General features: G+C 38.9%; 1 protein-coding gene and 1 non-coding gene across 3 annotated transcripts in view; both read right to left on the reverse strand.

Moving 5' to 3' along the window:
* The window catches only part of Obi1 (ORC ubiquitin ligase 1), a 44,682-nt gene extending 29,752 nt beyond the window's left edge, over nt 1–14,930 (reverse strand). Inside the window, exons 1-2 of one of the 2 annotated variants that reach the window (XM_003477620.5) lie at nt 14,790–14,930; nt 1,007–1,142 (exon numbers count right to left, since the gene is read on the reverse strand). In XM_003477620.5, the coding sequence (XP_003477668.1) occupies nt 1,007–1,142; nt 14,790–14,861 (208 nt within the window). In that variant the 5' untranslated portion in view covers nt 14,862–14,930. Of the gene's footprint in view, nt 1–1,006; nt 1,143–14,789 lie in introns of those variants that run through there. The other variant, XM_013141498.2, reaches the window with a different exon arrangement.
* On the reverse strand, nt 171–277 carry LOC111753891 (U6 spliceosomal RNA). Its single transcript, XR_002788660.1, has one exon. It is a non-coding gene; the product is annotated as a U6 spliceosomal RNA (small nuclear RNA).
* Nucleotides 14,931–15,304: the final 374 nt, after the last annotated feature.

The raw sequence follows: 15,304 nt of genomic DNA on the forward strand, positions 1-15,304 counted from the left end.
GTCAGGTTTTTGTTCATAAGGTCCTTGCCTATGCTTATGCCTTCAAGAGTTTTACCTACTTCACCTTCTAGCACAGTATATGTTTCTATTTTAATATTTAGATCTTTCATTTGTTCTGGTTTTAGTTTGTATACGATGAGTGATAGGGGTCAAGTTTCAATCTCCTGTATAAAAATAGGGAATGCTTCATGAATTTGTGTGTCATCCTTATGTGGGGGCCACGCTAATCTTCTCTGTATTGTTCCAGTTTTAGAATGTATGTTGCTGAAGTGAGTGCTCCAGTTCAAGTTTAATACCTCTCACTTGCATTAATATGGCATTGAATATTTTTTCTTTTTAACCTGTAATCCAGACTCACACTCTCATTTACCTGAGCAAAAATCTATCTGTCTCAGCCTCATCCTGTCTCTCTCCTACAATGCAACCTCTATATCACTACCCAAGTAATATGCTCAAAGAACACACTGGATCATACCCCTCCCTTGTTTCATTCTTCTTCTAACACAAAATAAGTCCCTGACTCAGTTCTCATTCAAGGTTCTCAACGATAAGGTCTCAACTTACATTTTCAATCTGATTTCAGTATTCAGATCCAAAGTAGAATACTGATCATTTCCAAAACTATGCTCTGTATCCCTAATTTTTCTAGTTAAAATTTTACTCATCCTTAAATGCCCAGCTTAAAGATCATCTACTTTATAAAGCTTTTCTCAGTATTCTAGGTGAGCTTTCCTAAACTTTCTGTTCATCATCGCCTCTTCCCTGCATCTCTGCTTTAGCCATTAACATTTTGGTCCATAAGAACAGACTCTATCGGAATACAGATCCATGAAGCATAACGCCTTGTTCGGCTCAGTTACTCCACATATACATTATACAAATTACTAATTCAACCAGCATGATGTTGATCAAATAACATCACTAAAAACTGTCAGTTTAAGTCTCTTCTAAAATACACCTGGAAATTTAAAAAAATCTATGTATGCATATGAAATAAGAACCTTACCAATAATCTCTTTGCAAGGATTTTCAGGAGTGATGGGAACTCTGCAAGCTGGACATTGGCTATTATTCTTCAACCACAAATCAATACAAATAGAGCAAAATACATGGTTGTTGATGCATATGACAGGTTGGCGCACCTTAAAAAGAAAAACATTATTTTTAGTATAAGGCAATAGTCACAACTAGATTCTCATACAGTTTTAGAGCAAACAAATTGCTTCTCTAATATACAGCAGAATAGATATTTAGGAGTGAATACATGAGTTAGAATGCTGTTTTTCTTGACCACACTGTTTCTCACACATGTACAGAAAACATGCTAGCTAAGATAGCTGGTCACGGACACTGAAACTTGCACATATTTTGAAATACTTATTCTAGCTGGACAGGGTGGTTTGTACTTCTACACCCACAACTTTTGAGGCTGAGGCAGGTGGATCACAACTTTGAGTCTAGCTTCAATAACTCTGTAAAACACCTGTCTACAGAAAAGGGGGGAAAAATGGTGTGTAAAGGTATGCTCAACTATTTCATAGAAAAGAGACATTATGGTAGCTACTGTTGATGTCCAGTTGTCCTGCTGTGAAATGCTGTGTTGCTTGCACTGTTCTGCTCTGATTTGCTTTGTTCTGTTCTCTTTTGTTTTATTCTCTTTAAAATAAAAATTTTTTTTTAAAAAAAGGCTGAGACTGTAGCTTAAAGCAAAGGCCCTGGCTTCAATCTCTAATACCACAAACAAACTGCTTCATATTTTATTTTTATTCATACTCATGGCCAGAAACACTTTTTGTTCTACTAAGGCTACACCATTTTTCTCAAACTATCTTACTTACTTATGAGATGGCAAAATTAGAATGTTCCTTATAGATCATGTGCCCAATCATCCAGCTGATAACAATCCTTTCCTCAATTTATTCTACTATATTACAGAATAATAGCAATCAGCCATTAAACCTTGGCACTAGCTACAGTTTGAATGTGGTTGGTCCCCAGCAAAACTCATAGGCCCTTTAAGAGAGGAGGATAATGTATGAAATGGTTAACTGCTGAAATAGGAGTTAGGTCTCAGAGTTGTGATTAGTTTGAGAATTCGATGTTATAAAAGATTGAGCCCAACCTCTCTGCTGTCTCTCATGTCTTATTTCACCTGATGACTGAATGGTTTTCCCTTTCTTTTTTTAAGTGTTCACTCCTGCCATGTGATGGCCCCTGCTATGCTGTGACACAAACCAGAAGGCTCTCAATAGTGTCATGTGGTTCAGATTTCCCAGTCACTAGTTCTGTGAGCCAAATAAATTTATTTTCATTATATATTACCCAGTCAGGCATTTTGTTACAACAAGCAATAAAAATCGACTAAGACAACATCTTACTAGGAATTTTCAAAACCAGTCATTAAAGCCCAAATGCCCTGCAAAAAATGAGCGAAACTCAAATGGTTTTTACCTAAACAACAGACATATGTCAGATACACAAATCTGACACCATAAACAAGTACAAATAATAAAGCCTTATATTTAATTATATTTTACAAAAGACTTTCACGTGCATATTGTCTTGATCTCTTTCCTTGACAAATCAGTAGTGTTAATATACATTACAAAACAGAAAACTAAGGTACAAAGCATTTAAATTAGGTAGCTTCTGCTGCCTTAACTAAGTGTTTTGATCACAGCTGTTTTATCAACGGCAAAACAGAGAACAAAAAAGTAAAATCTGTCCTTGTAACAGATAGCTGAGCTTCAGTCAATTACGAGAATCAAACTTTGACCAATCACAACTAGCCAAGTGGAAGACCATATTCCTTTCGGTAAGATAATGCTTCTCCACACCATGTCCAATGCTGGCTGTTGTCAAGCAAGTTTTTATGTCACTTCCTTTTCTCTGGCTATGAATATAGCCTGCCTATGTGAGAGGGTGGGGCATTTAGAATCAATTTGGATCCAGAGTGCTATTTGGTCCTAGAACTATTTTTTCTTGCTCAAAAAAGTGTCAATTTTAACCCATCTTGGTTTTGGCTTAACCAGTCATATTGACCTAAATTCCTGGTCCTAGATAGAAATTAGCCTGATACTTGGTATCAGTCTGTTGACTGAATTAAGTTTTCTTAAAATTATGTAACATGTAATTGGCTGGGGTGAAAGGATTTTGGCCCAAACAGGACACTGTAGCCAGCTCCATCTCCCCCACCCCTAGGAATTTGCCTGTGGCCCTATCTTCCCACCCCTAGGAATTTGTCCCTGGCCCAAAACAAGTGCCAATGAGATACCCGTGCATCACTAATGCCCCTCAGGCACCACCCCCAACCTAAACTACATGTATGCCCCCACTCTGCTGACCTGGGGGGGAGGAATGCCATGCCCCAGGGTGTCGGGGGTCTCTTCCTGCATTCTTAAAATAAAGGTCATTTATATTTCATACTTCTTATCTTTTCAGCCACCGTCCCCCACAGTTCTATCATGGGGAATTTTCTAGAAGAGAATTATGACTTAATAGTTTTCAAACAGCATAAATTTAAAAATAACAAAAACAGCAGAGAAGTACATAGGTTTGCAACTGATCCATATAGTTTTTCTACTGTGGGATTTAAGATATTTTATATCTATTTTCAATATTTTATCTAATAACAAAACTACCAATAAAGCCCTTCTGCACTAAAGACTAAATTAGAACAGCAAAGGGAAATAGTAGCATCACAAACCACTTTCCTCAGAGAAAACATTTATGCTGCTCTGTGTCTGCCTTAGTCGATACTATGAGTATTCATTAATCTGAAAAGGCTTCATACATTCAAAGAAATCATCAATGTACAGTTATTTAGAATAGGCAGGTAATTATTCACGTTTCACTGCAAAGAGTCAAAGAGCTATCTGGTCTCAGTCTGTCTTCCTAAGACTTACTCTGGTGCTCCTTAACCTAAGAAAACAAAACAGGGAATACAACTAAGGGTCAATTTAAACTTCTTTATAGAGAAATGTAATTCTAATCCATTTGGTTCAAAGGATTTGACATGATTCATTTAAAGAAAACAAAAAAACAAAACAAAAATATCATGAAGCCCAGTATCTTAAATTTCTTTTTCCAAAGTGCTACTCCAGCAGCCAGGAATGACTATCATCTCTGAGGCACTTCCTGGTCAATCTCAAAAGGCAAGCAAGTCTGAATTTTCACTGCAGGTTTTGTTTCAGTGATGTGACGGTCCAGATTATATGGTCCTGCATGTTTTAACTTCTTCTTTATGTATGAGATTTTTTACAAGCACAACAATCCAAAACTAAACACTAGGAATATAATATCGTATCTATTTTGCAAACCAAACACACACAATCCTATATCCCTGCAATATTTTAAGAAGTATCTTATACCTGAAGCTCAACTAAGGTAGAGTCATCTCCTTGTCCTGGTAACTACTTTTATAATGGTGACTTACTTTATTTTTATAAGTTGACCTGTGAACAGATGAACGCCAATGTTCAAAACACAAAACTGCATATTACATAAGGAATTCAAGATGTTTCCCTCCATAAGAAATGTATTTAAAAGCAATTAGTATATTCAATGTAATTGTTCCCATAGTAAAGGTTAAAGAATTCCACAACCTGAAAAATGGTTTGGGGCAACTCAGTGGTTAGTGATATCATTTACTTAAAAAACCCAAGTCAGAGAAGGGCTATTTTCACACATAATAAAAATCAAGAATTTTGTTATGGTCATATTAAATTTGTGATGTGAAGTTCATTTTTGAGTGAACAAGACTAGCGAGCAGGTTTTAAGAGTCACTGGCACAGAAGATAATAGCAAGAAGAGGAAACAGTAAAGGAAACAGAAAAGGAGAGAGGGTACCAATGACACCAGAAAGAAGAATAAGGTATTACAAAAGTCAAAAGAAGTTTATTAAGAGAAAATAGTGACAAATACATAAAATATTGAGAGACAATAAACTGAAAGAAGGCTATGGGATTTAACTGCATCAAAGTTACTGTCATCTGATATTGAAAAATGGTACTGTTTCACCAAATGTTTCATTAAGAAACCTGACTGGAGGCTGAAAGATAATGGAAGGTGAAGGGAAGATGCAAAATACAATTCTTTCATGTTTTGAAGTAAAGAAGAAAGCACGTCAATTGCACCAAGTTAGGAATTCCAATAAAAACAAAAAAAGGGAGAGGGGGCTAATAGTCAGGGGGAAAGGAGGCAGTAATTGCGGCCAGAAATAGCAAAATTTCTAAGAAGTCAAAGAGGAACAGAATCCAAATCACAAGGGGAGATCTTGTTTTATACAGAATTAAGGTTCAGTCTTCCTTTGTAACAGAAGGGCAAGCAGGAATGTGAAAACAAATACACAAGGGTTGGAAGATAAGCTGATTCGAAAGATGCAGAAATTCATGGTCCAACAGCCCCATTGTATATACTTTATCATTAAACATGAGATGAGATTATCAGCTAAAAGTGAGAAGAGGTGGGATACAGAGTTGAGAAAAGGAGAATAAAACACTTATTTTAAAATGTGAGAAATAAAATCGATTTGCTAGAGACATGCAGTGGACTACTCCACACTGTTAAGGTCCTACTTGAGGTCTGTGGATTTGAATGCAAAGTAAGACCAATTAGCACAAGTGTATGGTTTTCTCAACCAATATTCAAACAGGAAATAGGTAAGTAGTTTGGTTTATGCAGAGTTGGGGTTTTGCCAAGGAGGAAAGACAGAAAGGGGACTGATGATAATAAATACTATAAGAAGGGAAATGAGTACTTAGGTGGTAATGATGACAATGAGAAAAAAGACAGTCAATGGATAGATCTTGATAAGACTTGAGTAATGTTGGAGAGTGTGATGGAAACAAGATCAGAATGTGGTAGGTTGAAAATTGATGGCAACTGAAACACCAGCTGAACTGAATCAGCGTAGTGCCGCGTATAGATGGCCCACCTGAGGATTGCTGCCAGCACAAAAAGAAGACCTGGAGAGGAAGAATAGCGTTGTGAGTTTTCCTAAGTGCTGTCGTCATTTGGTGCTGCTGGTTCTCCTATCACGTGGGCTCTCCTGAAGGAGCTTGGTGAGCTTCTTTGCTGCTATGAACTTGGCTGTTATCAGAGTGTGGGACCTTGTTGTTGCTGACAATAGCTGCGGTTCCCTTTGGGGGAGCTCTGGTCCTTACTTTGAGAATTGCTTCCTGGCACGAGGGAAGATGGGTGCTGCTCAATCTCCAACAGAAGCTTGTTACGCTGGCTTCCTAATATGAACTCAGCCATTATCATCAAAGGACCTCAGGACATTCCTGTCACTAAGGTACTGAGGATGGCTGTGGTACTTTTTGGGGGAGTGCTGGTCCTTATTTTGAGCATCATTTCCTGGCTCCAGTGCAGAACCTTCAGCCCAATGGCACAGGTCCTTCACCCCACTGCACAGACTTTCTAGTTTCCATCTCTGACCTTTGGGTCTTCCCAGTGCAGATCCATGAAGCAGACTTGTATGAGTCATTGTCATGGGCTTTAGGCAAACCTGGGACTCATGGCAGGGACAGTCATGAGCTCTAGGTCTTCAGCTGGACACATGCAGGACAATGCTATGGGATCCAGGCCCTCAACTGTATTCTCTAGGTCTTTACTGTATGGACAGATTTCCTGCACTTCTTGTATTTGACTCCTTGGGTAATACTATAAATTATGTGTCCTGTATATAATTTTCTTGTTCTTCTTGTAAACCCCTGACTACAACAGAGTGAGATGCATATAGTTAGGACACTGAGGATGGTAATCTGCTTTCGCCAACATTTTGATATGGACCATCCAATTGTTCTACTTTTTCTCTTACTCCTATGTATGACACGGTGCTAATACCTTTCTGTTCAACTAAACCTCTCTCTGTATATGGTAGACGTCACTCAGTAAGAGGCAGAGGGTTTTAACAGGGCAAACCTGGGAACAATTTTTGTTCTTTGAATTTGCCTGAGCTGTTTAATTTCAAATAGAGTAATCCCTTTAGTTTCTAGGGCAGTGATGCCAAACTTATGGTATGAATGTTCACAGCAGGCTATATGTATCATTGAAAGCTCTAAAAGATTTGCCATCACCGTTCCAGGGCATCAACTTCTGCCTTTGAAAATTATAGGTTAATTTAGTATTTTCCCCCTCTCCCCCTCCACACACACACACACACACACACACACACACACACACACAAATAGTATTACTATACACCTTGAGGATCCATATAAGGATCCTGCAGCTTCCTCAACTGTTCAACTATTAACATGTCTGAAATAAGCCTGGCTCTTCTGCACATTCAATCTTCTTCCTACACTCCATCCTGTTTAGGTTAGTTGCATTACTACTTCTCTACTTGGGCTAAAACAGAGCTGCTTATAACTCCTCCCTTTCACTTATTTTCACCATTCAATCTGTCACCAAATCCTGCTATTAATTATAAAGTGTAAGACATACATCCTTCATATCCACCAATATTTTATGTATGCTACCACTAAGTGAAAAGAATAAAAATCACTGAGAACTACAATCATAAGACGCAATCACTTGTTAAGATGCAACCAGATTTCAGACATGAAAAGAAGAATATGCATCTCAAAATAGCAACACGGCAAGCCTACCACCAAATGTTCACTACCCCAAAACTGAAGTTAGCTTCTCATTTTTTAAAATTCCTGATGTACTGCAATGACCTCCCAAGCTCCCAAATGTTCACAGCTATCCACCTTTTACACTAGTATCAGAGCCACTTTCTTAAATACGGATCAGCAGCTTTCACTGCTCTCTGGCAAGACAGCAATGGTTTTTCACTGGTGACGGTACAGCTTTCAAAGAACATAATCTAGTTCTACAGATATGCAAACTTCAAGTTATGTGGCTATGCAGGATTCTACCAAGATTTTAAAGAAATGCCTGCAAGGCCAAGATACGTGTGACAGGGTTGAAGTCCCTACAAACAGGCCCTGCAAGGGAGATGTGTGAAACTGACAGTGAAGCTGAAGCTACAAAGAAGACTCTAGGAAATCATTGGTGTGAAATGCTTGCTTGAAGAAAGCTGCAGGTAGACAGCAAAGTCATCAGGGAAGGCCATGTGGACTGCAGCCACTAAGGCCACAGGAATGGTGATATCTAAGCCCTTTAAAGCCCACATTTTATAACACTATGGCTGAAACCAGACATACAACATTAGGATTTAACCCTTGCTCTCAAGGGCTTTAGTCTTGCTTTGGTCCTATTCTTCCTTTCTATGCCCCATTCCTACCTTTCAGAATGGGAATGTTAATCTTATGTCATTTTTTTATTTTGGAAGTGTGTGATTTACTTTTTGATTCTTTAGGGTTCATGGCTGAGTTTGCTCTGAGTCTCAAAACAGACTCTGAGGAATGATCTTAATATTAACATCTTGGGGATTCTTGGAGATGGACTCAGTGAATAGCTTAGTCCTCACCCTATGGTGCTATTAGTAATAAGACCTGCTAGAAGGAAAATAAATTAATTGGGGACATTCCCTGAAGGAATATTAGAACACTAGTCCCTCCTCTTCCTCTGTCTCCTGGCTCCCATGAAACGAACAGTTTTCACTTCCATAAGTTCCCATCTTGATGTACTATGCCACTACAGGTCCAAGTAATGAGACCAATTAGTCACCAATTGAAAACTTCAAAACTAAACCAAAATAAATCATTACTTCTCATAAACTGGCTACCTCAGGTATTTTTGTCACAGTGATAAAAAACTGATTAATACAACCATCTCTTTGTTTAATAGGGCACTCATTCACTTATTTAATGTTCACTTCTTTTTTGCATTGTACCTTAATTAGAGATTGTAGACCTCCTGTCTCCCTATTAAAGCTCAGGTTCCTTGAGTGCAGGATCAGTGTCCTGCTCTTTGTATCTACCTACAGCATCTGCACAATACTTTGCAGACTATAGGATTAATATAAGTGAATTTTGATGTAATATAATGAAAGTCCCTCAAGAAGTAAAAGATATGGCCTTTGCCAAACTGTGGGGAAAACATTATTTTCTCCATTTAATATGCCAAAATGACAAAAACACAACAACCACAAGCTTTGTCACTAGGAACTATTAACAACGTCTCCTCCTGGTAATGATTTACAGTGTTGAATATTTGGCATTTTCACTGTCACTGTGTTGGCTTTTTGAAACTGCTGACTAGTTTATCTATTTGAACTACTTATCATACAAGGATTTCAGTGATATAAGTTTAGGTAAGACTAGAACTTACAAAGGAAAAAGAACTACTATGAACAAAGGAAAAAGAACTACCATGACAGTTACCTATCCTTTATTTGACTGTAACCAGCAATAATAAAATACAAAGAATCTAGGCCTACCTCAGTTTTTGTTCATCTATCATCTTCCTCTGCCCAAATCCTGCTACATAAAGTACTAAAACAGATTTTTAAAATCTTCCCAAGACACAGAAATGATCTTAATTTGCCAGTGTTATTGATCTTTCTATCCAATTACTTCTGAATGAATCTGTGGCAATAAAATAGAAATCTTTTGAAATAAAAATGCAAGACCAAAGTGGCAAGGGTAAGTGACATGTACAATTCTAAATTCATCTGGAGTAATCATGCTGAACAGGTATCCTACTATTATGTCTCCTAAGGCTGGTACAAACGAGGAAAAGGAAAGAGTACCATATAAAAAGTGGAATTTTCTTGACAGGCCTAATGACACATACTTATACCCTCACAACAATAATACTTGGGAGGTTGAGGCAAGAGGATCACAAATTTGAGCCTAGCCTGAGCAATTTAGTGAGAACCTGTCTCAAAATAGAATAAAAAACACATCTTAAAAATCACTGGGATGTAGTTTGTTTCAAGCCCTAGGTTCAATCCCCAATAGTGTAAAACCAAAAACAGAGGTGGGAGGGGAATAGTCTTTGGTACTGGTCTCCCTAGAATCTGCTTTCCTAGAATACCATTTTATCTCTTTTATCTGAGGATGTTTCAGTCTTTGGAAAAACTACCACCAAACCTTTTTCTTAAAATAGCAAATGTACTTGGATTAAATTTAAAGTTGTTGTCCATAAATGGTACCTCAGTTCACAAACCTATTTATTTCACAATTTTGGAAAAGATGGCCAAGTTTGTGTTTGTGTCACCCAATGTAAAGTTTGCAAACAAAACAAAAATCTGCCACTTTTGTTTGTGAACTAAATTGTTCACAAACTGTTCACAAATTGTGAACAATTTAGTTCACAAACAAAAGTATGTGAACTGGGTGCCACTGTATTTGTCTCACTTAGACTTACCTACTATAAGACGAATTGGCTTAGGCCAGGGTTTCTCATCTTGGGCACTACTAACATTCTGAACTAAAAAATTTTTGTTATAGTAGGTTATTATGGTTTGGACCACAAATTTGCCCCACAGGGTTTATGCATTCAGAGACGGGACTTTTGAAAGATGACTAATTATGGGAACACCAACTTCACCAGTTGATGAGTTCATAGCTGAATATACCTTTAGAAGGTAAAGTCTCACTGGAGGAAGTAGGTCACTGGGTAGATAACTGCAAATAGTGTATTTTTGCCCTTACTCTTTCTCTCTCTAGCTCTTTCTCTACTTTTCTTTTGGGATATGTTGAGATGGACATTTTTCCTTTTCCATGCCATTCCACCATGATGTTTCTGTCTTGGAGGTAGTTTACCATAGACTGACTCCCGTAAAACTGTGAGCCAAAATAAAGTTTCTAGATTTCCTTATTAAAACTCTGCACGTCAGATATTTTGTCCCAGCAATGGAAACTTAACCAATACAGGAACTGTCCTGTACACCGTTATATGTTTAGATAGTACCATACCTGAGCTTCACCAATTAGATGCCTGCATTATACTGTTACGTGTTTAGAAAGTAGCATCTCAGGTCTTTACCAACTAGATGCCGTAGCACCTCTCATAGGGACAACCAGAAACGTCTCCAGACTACTGGGTCCTGACTTAGATCCCCGAGTGTACAGCAGAGGTTTAAAAAAAATGAGACAAGTGATATGAATTTAGAGCTCCAGGAGGGTCAAAACCCTTTAACTGAGCTCAAGACTCCAAGTGCTAAGACAAAGACTTCTCTGAACTGCCCACTTTTAATAGGTTCAAGGGGCAAGGAAACTGAGGAAAGCCCAGGCAATGAGCAGGACCTTGGGAGTCACTTCACGGATGTCTCCAAGTTAGGAATCAAATCAATTCAGTAGTACTGTCTTATCATGAAGACAAGTAGGAGTGAGACAGTAGGAGTAATTCCTGCAGCTGAAGTCTCTATTAATTGATGCTTAAGCCAGGCGTCCGCAGCTGTGGCCTTATCTTGCCCTTTGAGGTATCTTTGGCCTCACAGGCCACTAGGCCTCAGCCAGGACCAGTGATTCATAGAGGTTCACTTACTATGAATCAGCTCCCACTGCCAGGCAAGGGGCTGAGGCCTAGGACAGATAGTAAACATAGAAAGCCAATTAGTTAATTTTCAATCCTGTTCAGAGCTGCTTTGTAGTAGTCTCCAAAACCAGATATTGCCAAATGTCCTTGAAATATACTCTCTGTCCCACTAAGAATCACACGAGTCTAGGATATTCTAGAATATTCACGAGTCTTCCTAAAGATAATGGGAGTTGGTAATACCAAACACATTGTGAGCTATACAAACTCAAACTCAAGGAAATGTTGTGTTATAAATGCCAGAGCCTGGATTTGTCTCCAATACTATCCAATTGTAAAGTCACATGATCTTTCAATTAATAAAAAGTTGTTTCTTCCTTGGAGCAGGGTCCATAAACAACAATCTGAAAATAAGAAATAGACAACAAGTGCTCAAAAGAAGTGAGAGACTGGGTACTAATGGAGGTGATGGGAATAAATAAGCTATAGGTCAGCTGAATCAACTAGTCTGACAATTATACTTAAAATCAACTTCTCTACTCTTGGTACTCTTACTAGAAACAAGAGTCAACTTTGTCTCTTTAAAGATATTCTTGAAATAATACTACTCATTTTTAAAAAATCTTGTCAGAATAGCATGGGTTTCCCTAATGAGGACTCAGAAAACTATGAAAAGGAATCAGGTTGTGCTAAAGAATGATGATAGGGGACCCACCACTTCAACCTTGGGTATTTAGGAATATTTCAAATAAAGTTCCTGAATTTCTCTTCCTTTCACACACATCCTATTTTAAGAAACCTCCAGCTATGGGCCAGAATTTTGCTATCGAACGTAAACTATGTAAACTAAGTCACTTAATAATGGGTTCCCATTCCTGTCTAGATTAAAGAAAAGATAATCCATCTCCCCTGTCCTACATTCATGTTCATCCCAGGAATGCTTTATATCCACTTACATAGCAGCCCTGATAATTAAGCCGTATCAATACTTTTATGGGGTTACATTCTTCAAATTTTATCAACCCAGAATGAAGACTAATTTGTGTAAGGCTTTGTTCCCAGTCCTGTCTTTTCAATATTTTAAAACAATATAGGTGAAGAGCAAAGCAGGCAGTCCTCCTTGAAAACAGTAATCCTTTTGTAGAATTCCTTGGCAACCCCTATATTACAGGGAAGCTGGTTTCATTTCTGGTTATTTCAGCCAAAAAGCTTGCTTTTAATATTAAGTACAAACCTTAATACTGTGAGCGACATAAAACTTGATTCTTTTCCAAATGAAAAATACTTTATTTATATCTAGTTCCCCATAAATATGGTATGTGTTGAAGTGTAAGGTAGTACAACCAGGCTGGATTAGAAAAGGCAACCATCATAAAGAGTATTGCTTAAAATCTTGAATGTATTGTGGCAATTTAGAGAAATGCACTGATCTCACAAAGCAACTGTAAAAAATGCTTACTGCTCACCACAAAAGGCTGGTTCCTCAGTTTGAAGACCTGCCTCAATGCTCACAGTAAACACAAAGTTACTGCATGGTGTATGTCAGATTTTGTGGTAAAGACTGCATATGTTTCATTTAATTCTCTCCAAAATACAAAGATGGAGGTTGATAGCATTATCATTCCCATTTTACAGACAGGGAAACTGAGACTTAGGTTAAGTAATTTGTACAGTTATATAGCTCAAGAATGCCTATTTACAAATGTTAATATTTTAATTTTATATATAATTTTTATTTTAGATTAAATTTAATATACGAAAACAAACACTGTAAGTGTCTGCTGACATGGTTGACTTTTAGTGAATGTTTCAGGAAATAACCAAATGCAGATACTAATGACAGAAGTTCTAAGCCTCAGCTTCCAGAGGAAAGAAACAGACAACCCTGTTCATCTCACAGCACTGGTGTGAGGCTAAATGAAAGAGTAATTAAAAGTATTCTGTAATCTGCAAAGTACTATATTCCATCAGGTATCGTTTCTGTTAAATAGAAACAAGCATAGGCTTGCTAAAACAAACACGCAGAACACATTTCCAGCACAATTATACAACATAGCTTCTGAACTAATGGAAATTAGTTATGCATACCAAAAGAAAATCTTTCCACGATATTTTTATCAGCTCAAAAGCTACTGTTGAACAAATTTCACTCAGAATTTAACACATTCGGAGAATCTGTCAGAAGCTAAATGTTTAGGACTACAACAAATATGGAGGAGCATCACACCCTCCTCTCCTTGCCAACAGCAGGTGTGTAGGAACTGGTAGCAAACGACAGCTCAAATACCACCCCCAATGAGACCATCCTTGCTCTCTCTAATCAAAATTGATCTAGCCATCCCCTAAAGAGCTCTCACTGCACATCAGCTATTCTGCTGGCATTTCATTTTGTCTGTACCCTAGAATTGTCAGTTGCTGTCCAATACTGACTTCCTTTTACTTCTTCAACTCAGTAACTTCACAGTGAACCTCAAACATCTAGACAGGTGATCTTATTTGCTGGCACTGAGATTAGCATTATCAATTCTAACCCTGAGGCTGCAGTTTCAGTCTACACTTTGGAAGTAGACACACACACATTGAAAACATTTTTTTAAAAAATCACGAGGGAAAAATCTGGGCCAGTACTTCCCTCTTTAATCCATGTAGTTTAAAAAAATGCTTTTCAAAAAAAAACCCTAATAGTAGATACAAACGGAAATGAGAGGGGAGAGGAACGCAAGAGAAGATGCAAAACTGAGTTTCTAATTCAGAAATACTGTCTCCATAGTTTCGCCAAAACACAGGTACCTTCTGCATCCCAAGAACAGTAGTCTAGTCTATCCTTGACTGATCACTTTTTGGATTTAAAGACCAGATCTCTTACTAACCACCACTCTGGGGTACTGTTATTCTCCAAATCCTGAACCCAGAGCAAGCGCTATCCTAAGTGCCAAGAAAATGGATCATAAATGGAAGACTCCCCAGCCAGCATTAGGCCCAGCACACGAACACTCTAGGTGACCGAGGGAGTGAGGAACCTTAGGCTAGACTTCTAAGAAACGTGCTTTAATGGGCTACAACGCCACGCGGAGTCGCTGAGGGGCTGAACCGCCAGGGCCGCCTCCGTGGCCAGCGCGAGCCGCACTGAGGCCGTGGGCGGGCAAGGCCGCCTCGCTCAGCTCCAGCCCGTTGTCATCCTCCTTTGAAAGGCGCCCAGACGAAGCCATTAATCACTGCACATGCGTTCGCCCGGGACGCGGCCTTCTCACGCCAGAGGAGAACGCGCCGGGCGTTTCCTCCCAGCTCCGCGCCTCCTGCCCGTCTCCGCCCAGCACGGAGACCGCCCTCGGCCCCGCCGGAGACTTCACGCCCGACGCCGTTTAGTAGCTATGCCCGCAATCACCCATTACCTTCCCCAAGCAAATGTGGCACGTGATGGGCAGAGTGAGAGACAATGTTACGTTCTGCACACTCTGAGCCATGGCAGCGTTCAGAATCCCGCCAACACGGAAGTCCCGCCGACAGCGGTTCCTCGCCACAACTGGCGAAGCGCGAGGTCGGCTACGGTGGTCCAGTAGGACCATAGCCCGCCCGGGAGGGCAAACGAAAACGCGTTTTTGAAACGCACCCTTGAACAGCCTTTTTCCTTCATTAAAAAAGAAAGAAAGAAAAAAAAAGCCTTTTAGAACTGCAATTCAGAAGATTTTACTAAGATTTAAAAGGAAGAAACCTTTTAAATTGATAGACAATTTAAAATCCCGAGACCTTTCCGAAGGAAATTGTGGGCGGGGCGGAAGTTTTTTCTTTTAAAAATGAAACCGCACAAACGCGCGACAGGGTCAAGACATGAAATGAAGAGATGTCATCTGTTGTAATACTTCAAAACTTTCCGCCTTTGTCAGCTTCTTTTCCATTTTAAGTGACA

The sequence above is a fragment of the Cavia porcellus genome, unplaced genomic scaffold (assembly GCF_034190915.1).
Source record: "Cavia porcellus strain 051 isolate PalLab524CR breed Dunkin Hartley unplaced genomic scaffold, mCavPor4.1 scaffold_4, whole genome shotgun sequence".
Lineage (NCBI taxonomy): Eukaryota > Metazoa > Chordata > Mammalia > Rodentia > Caviidae > Cavia > Cavia porcellus.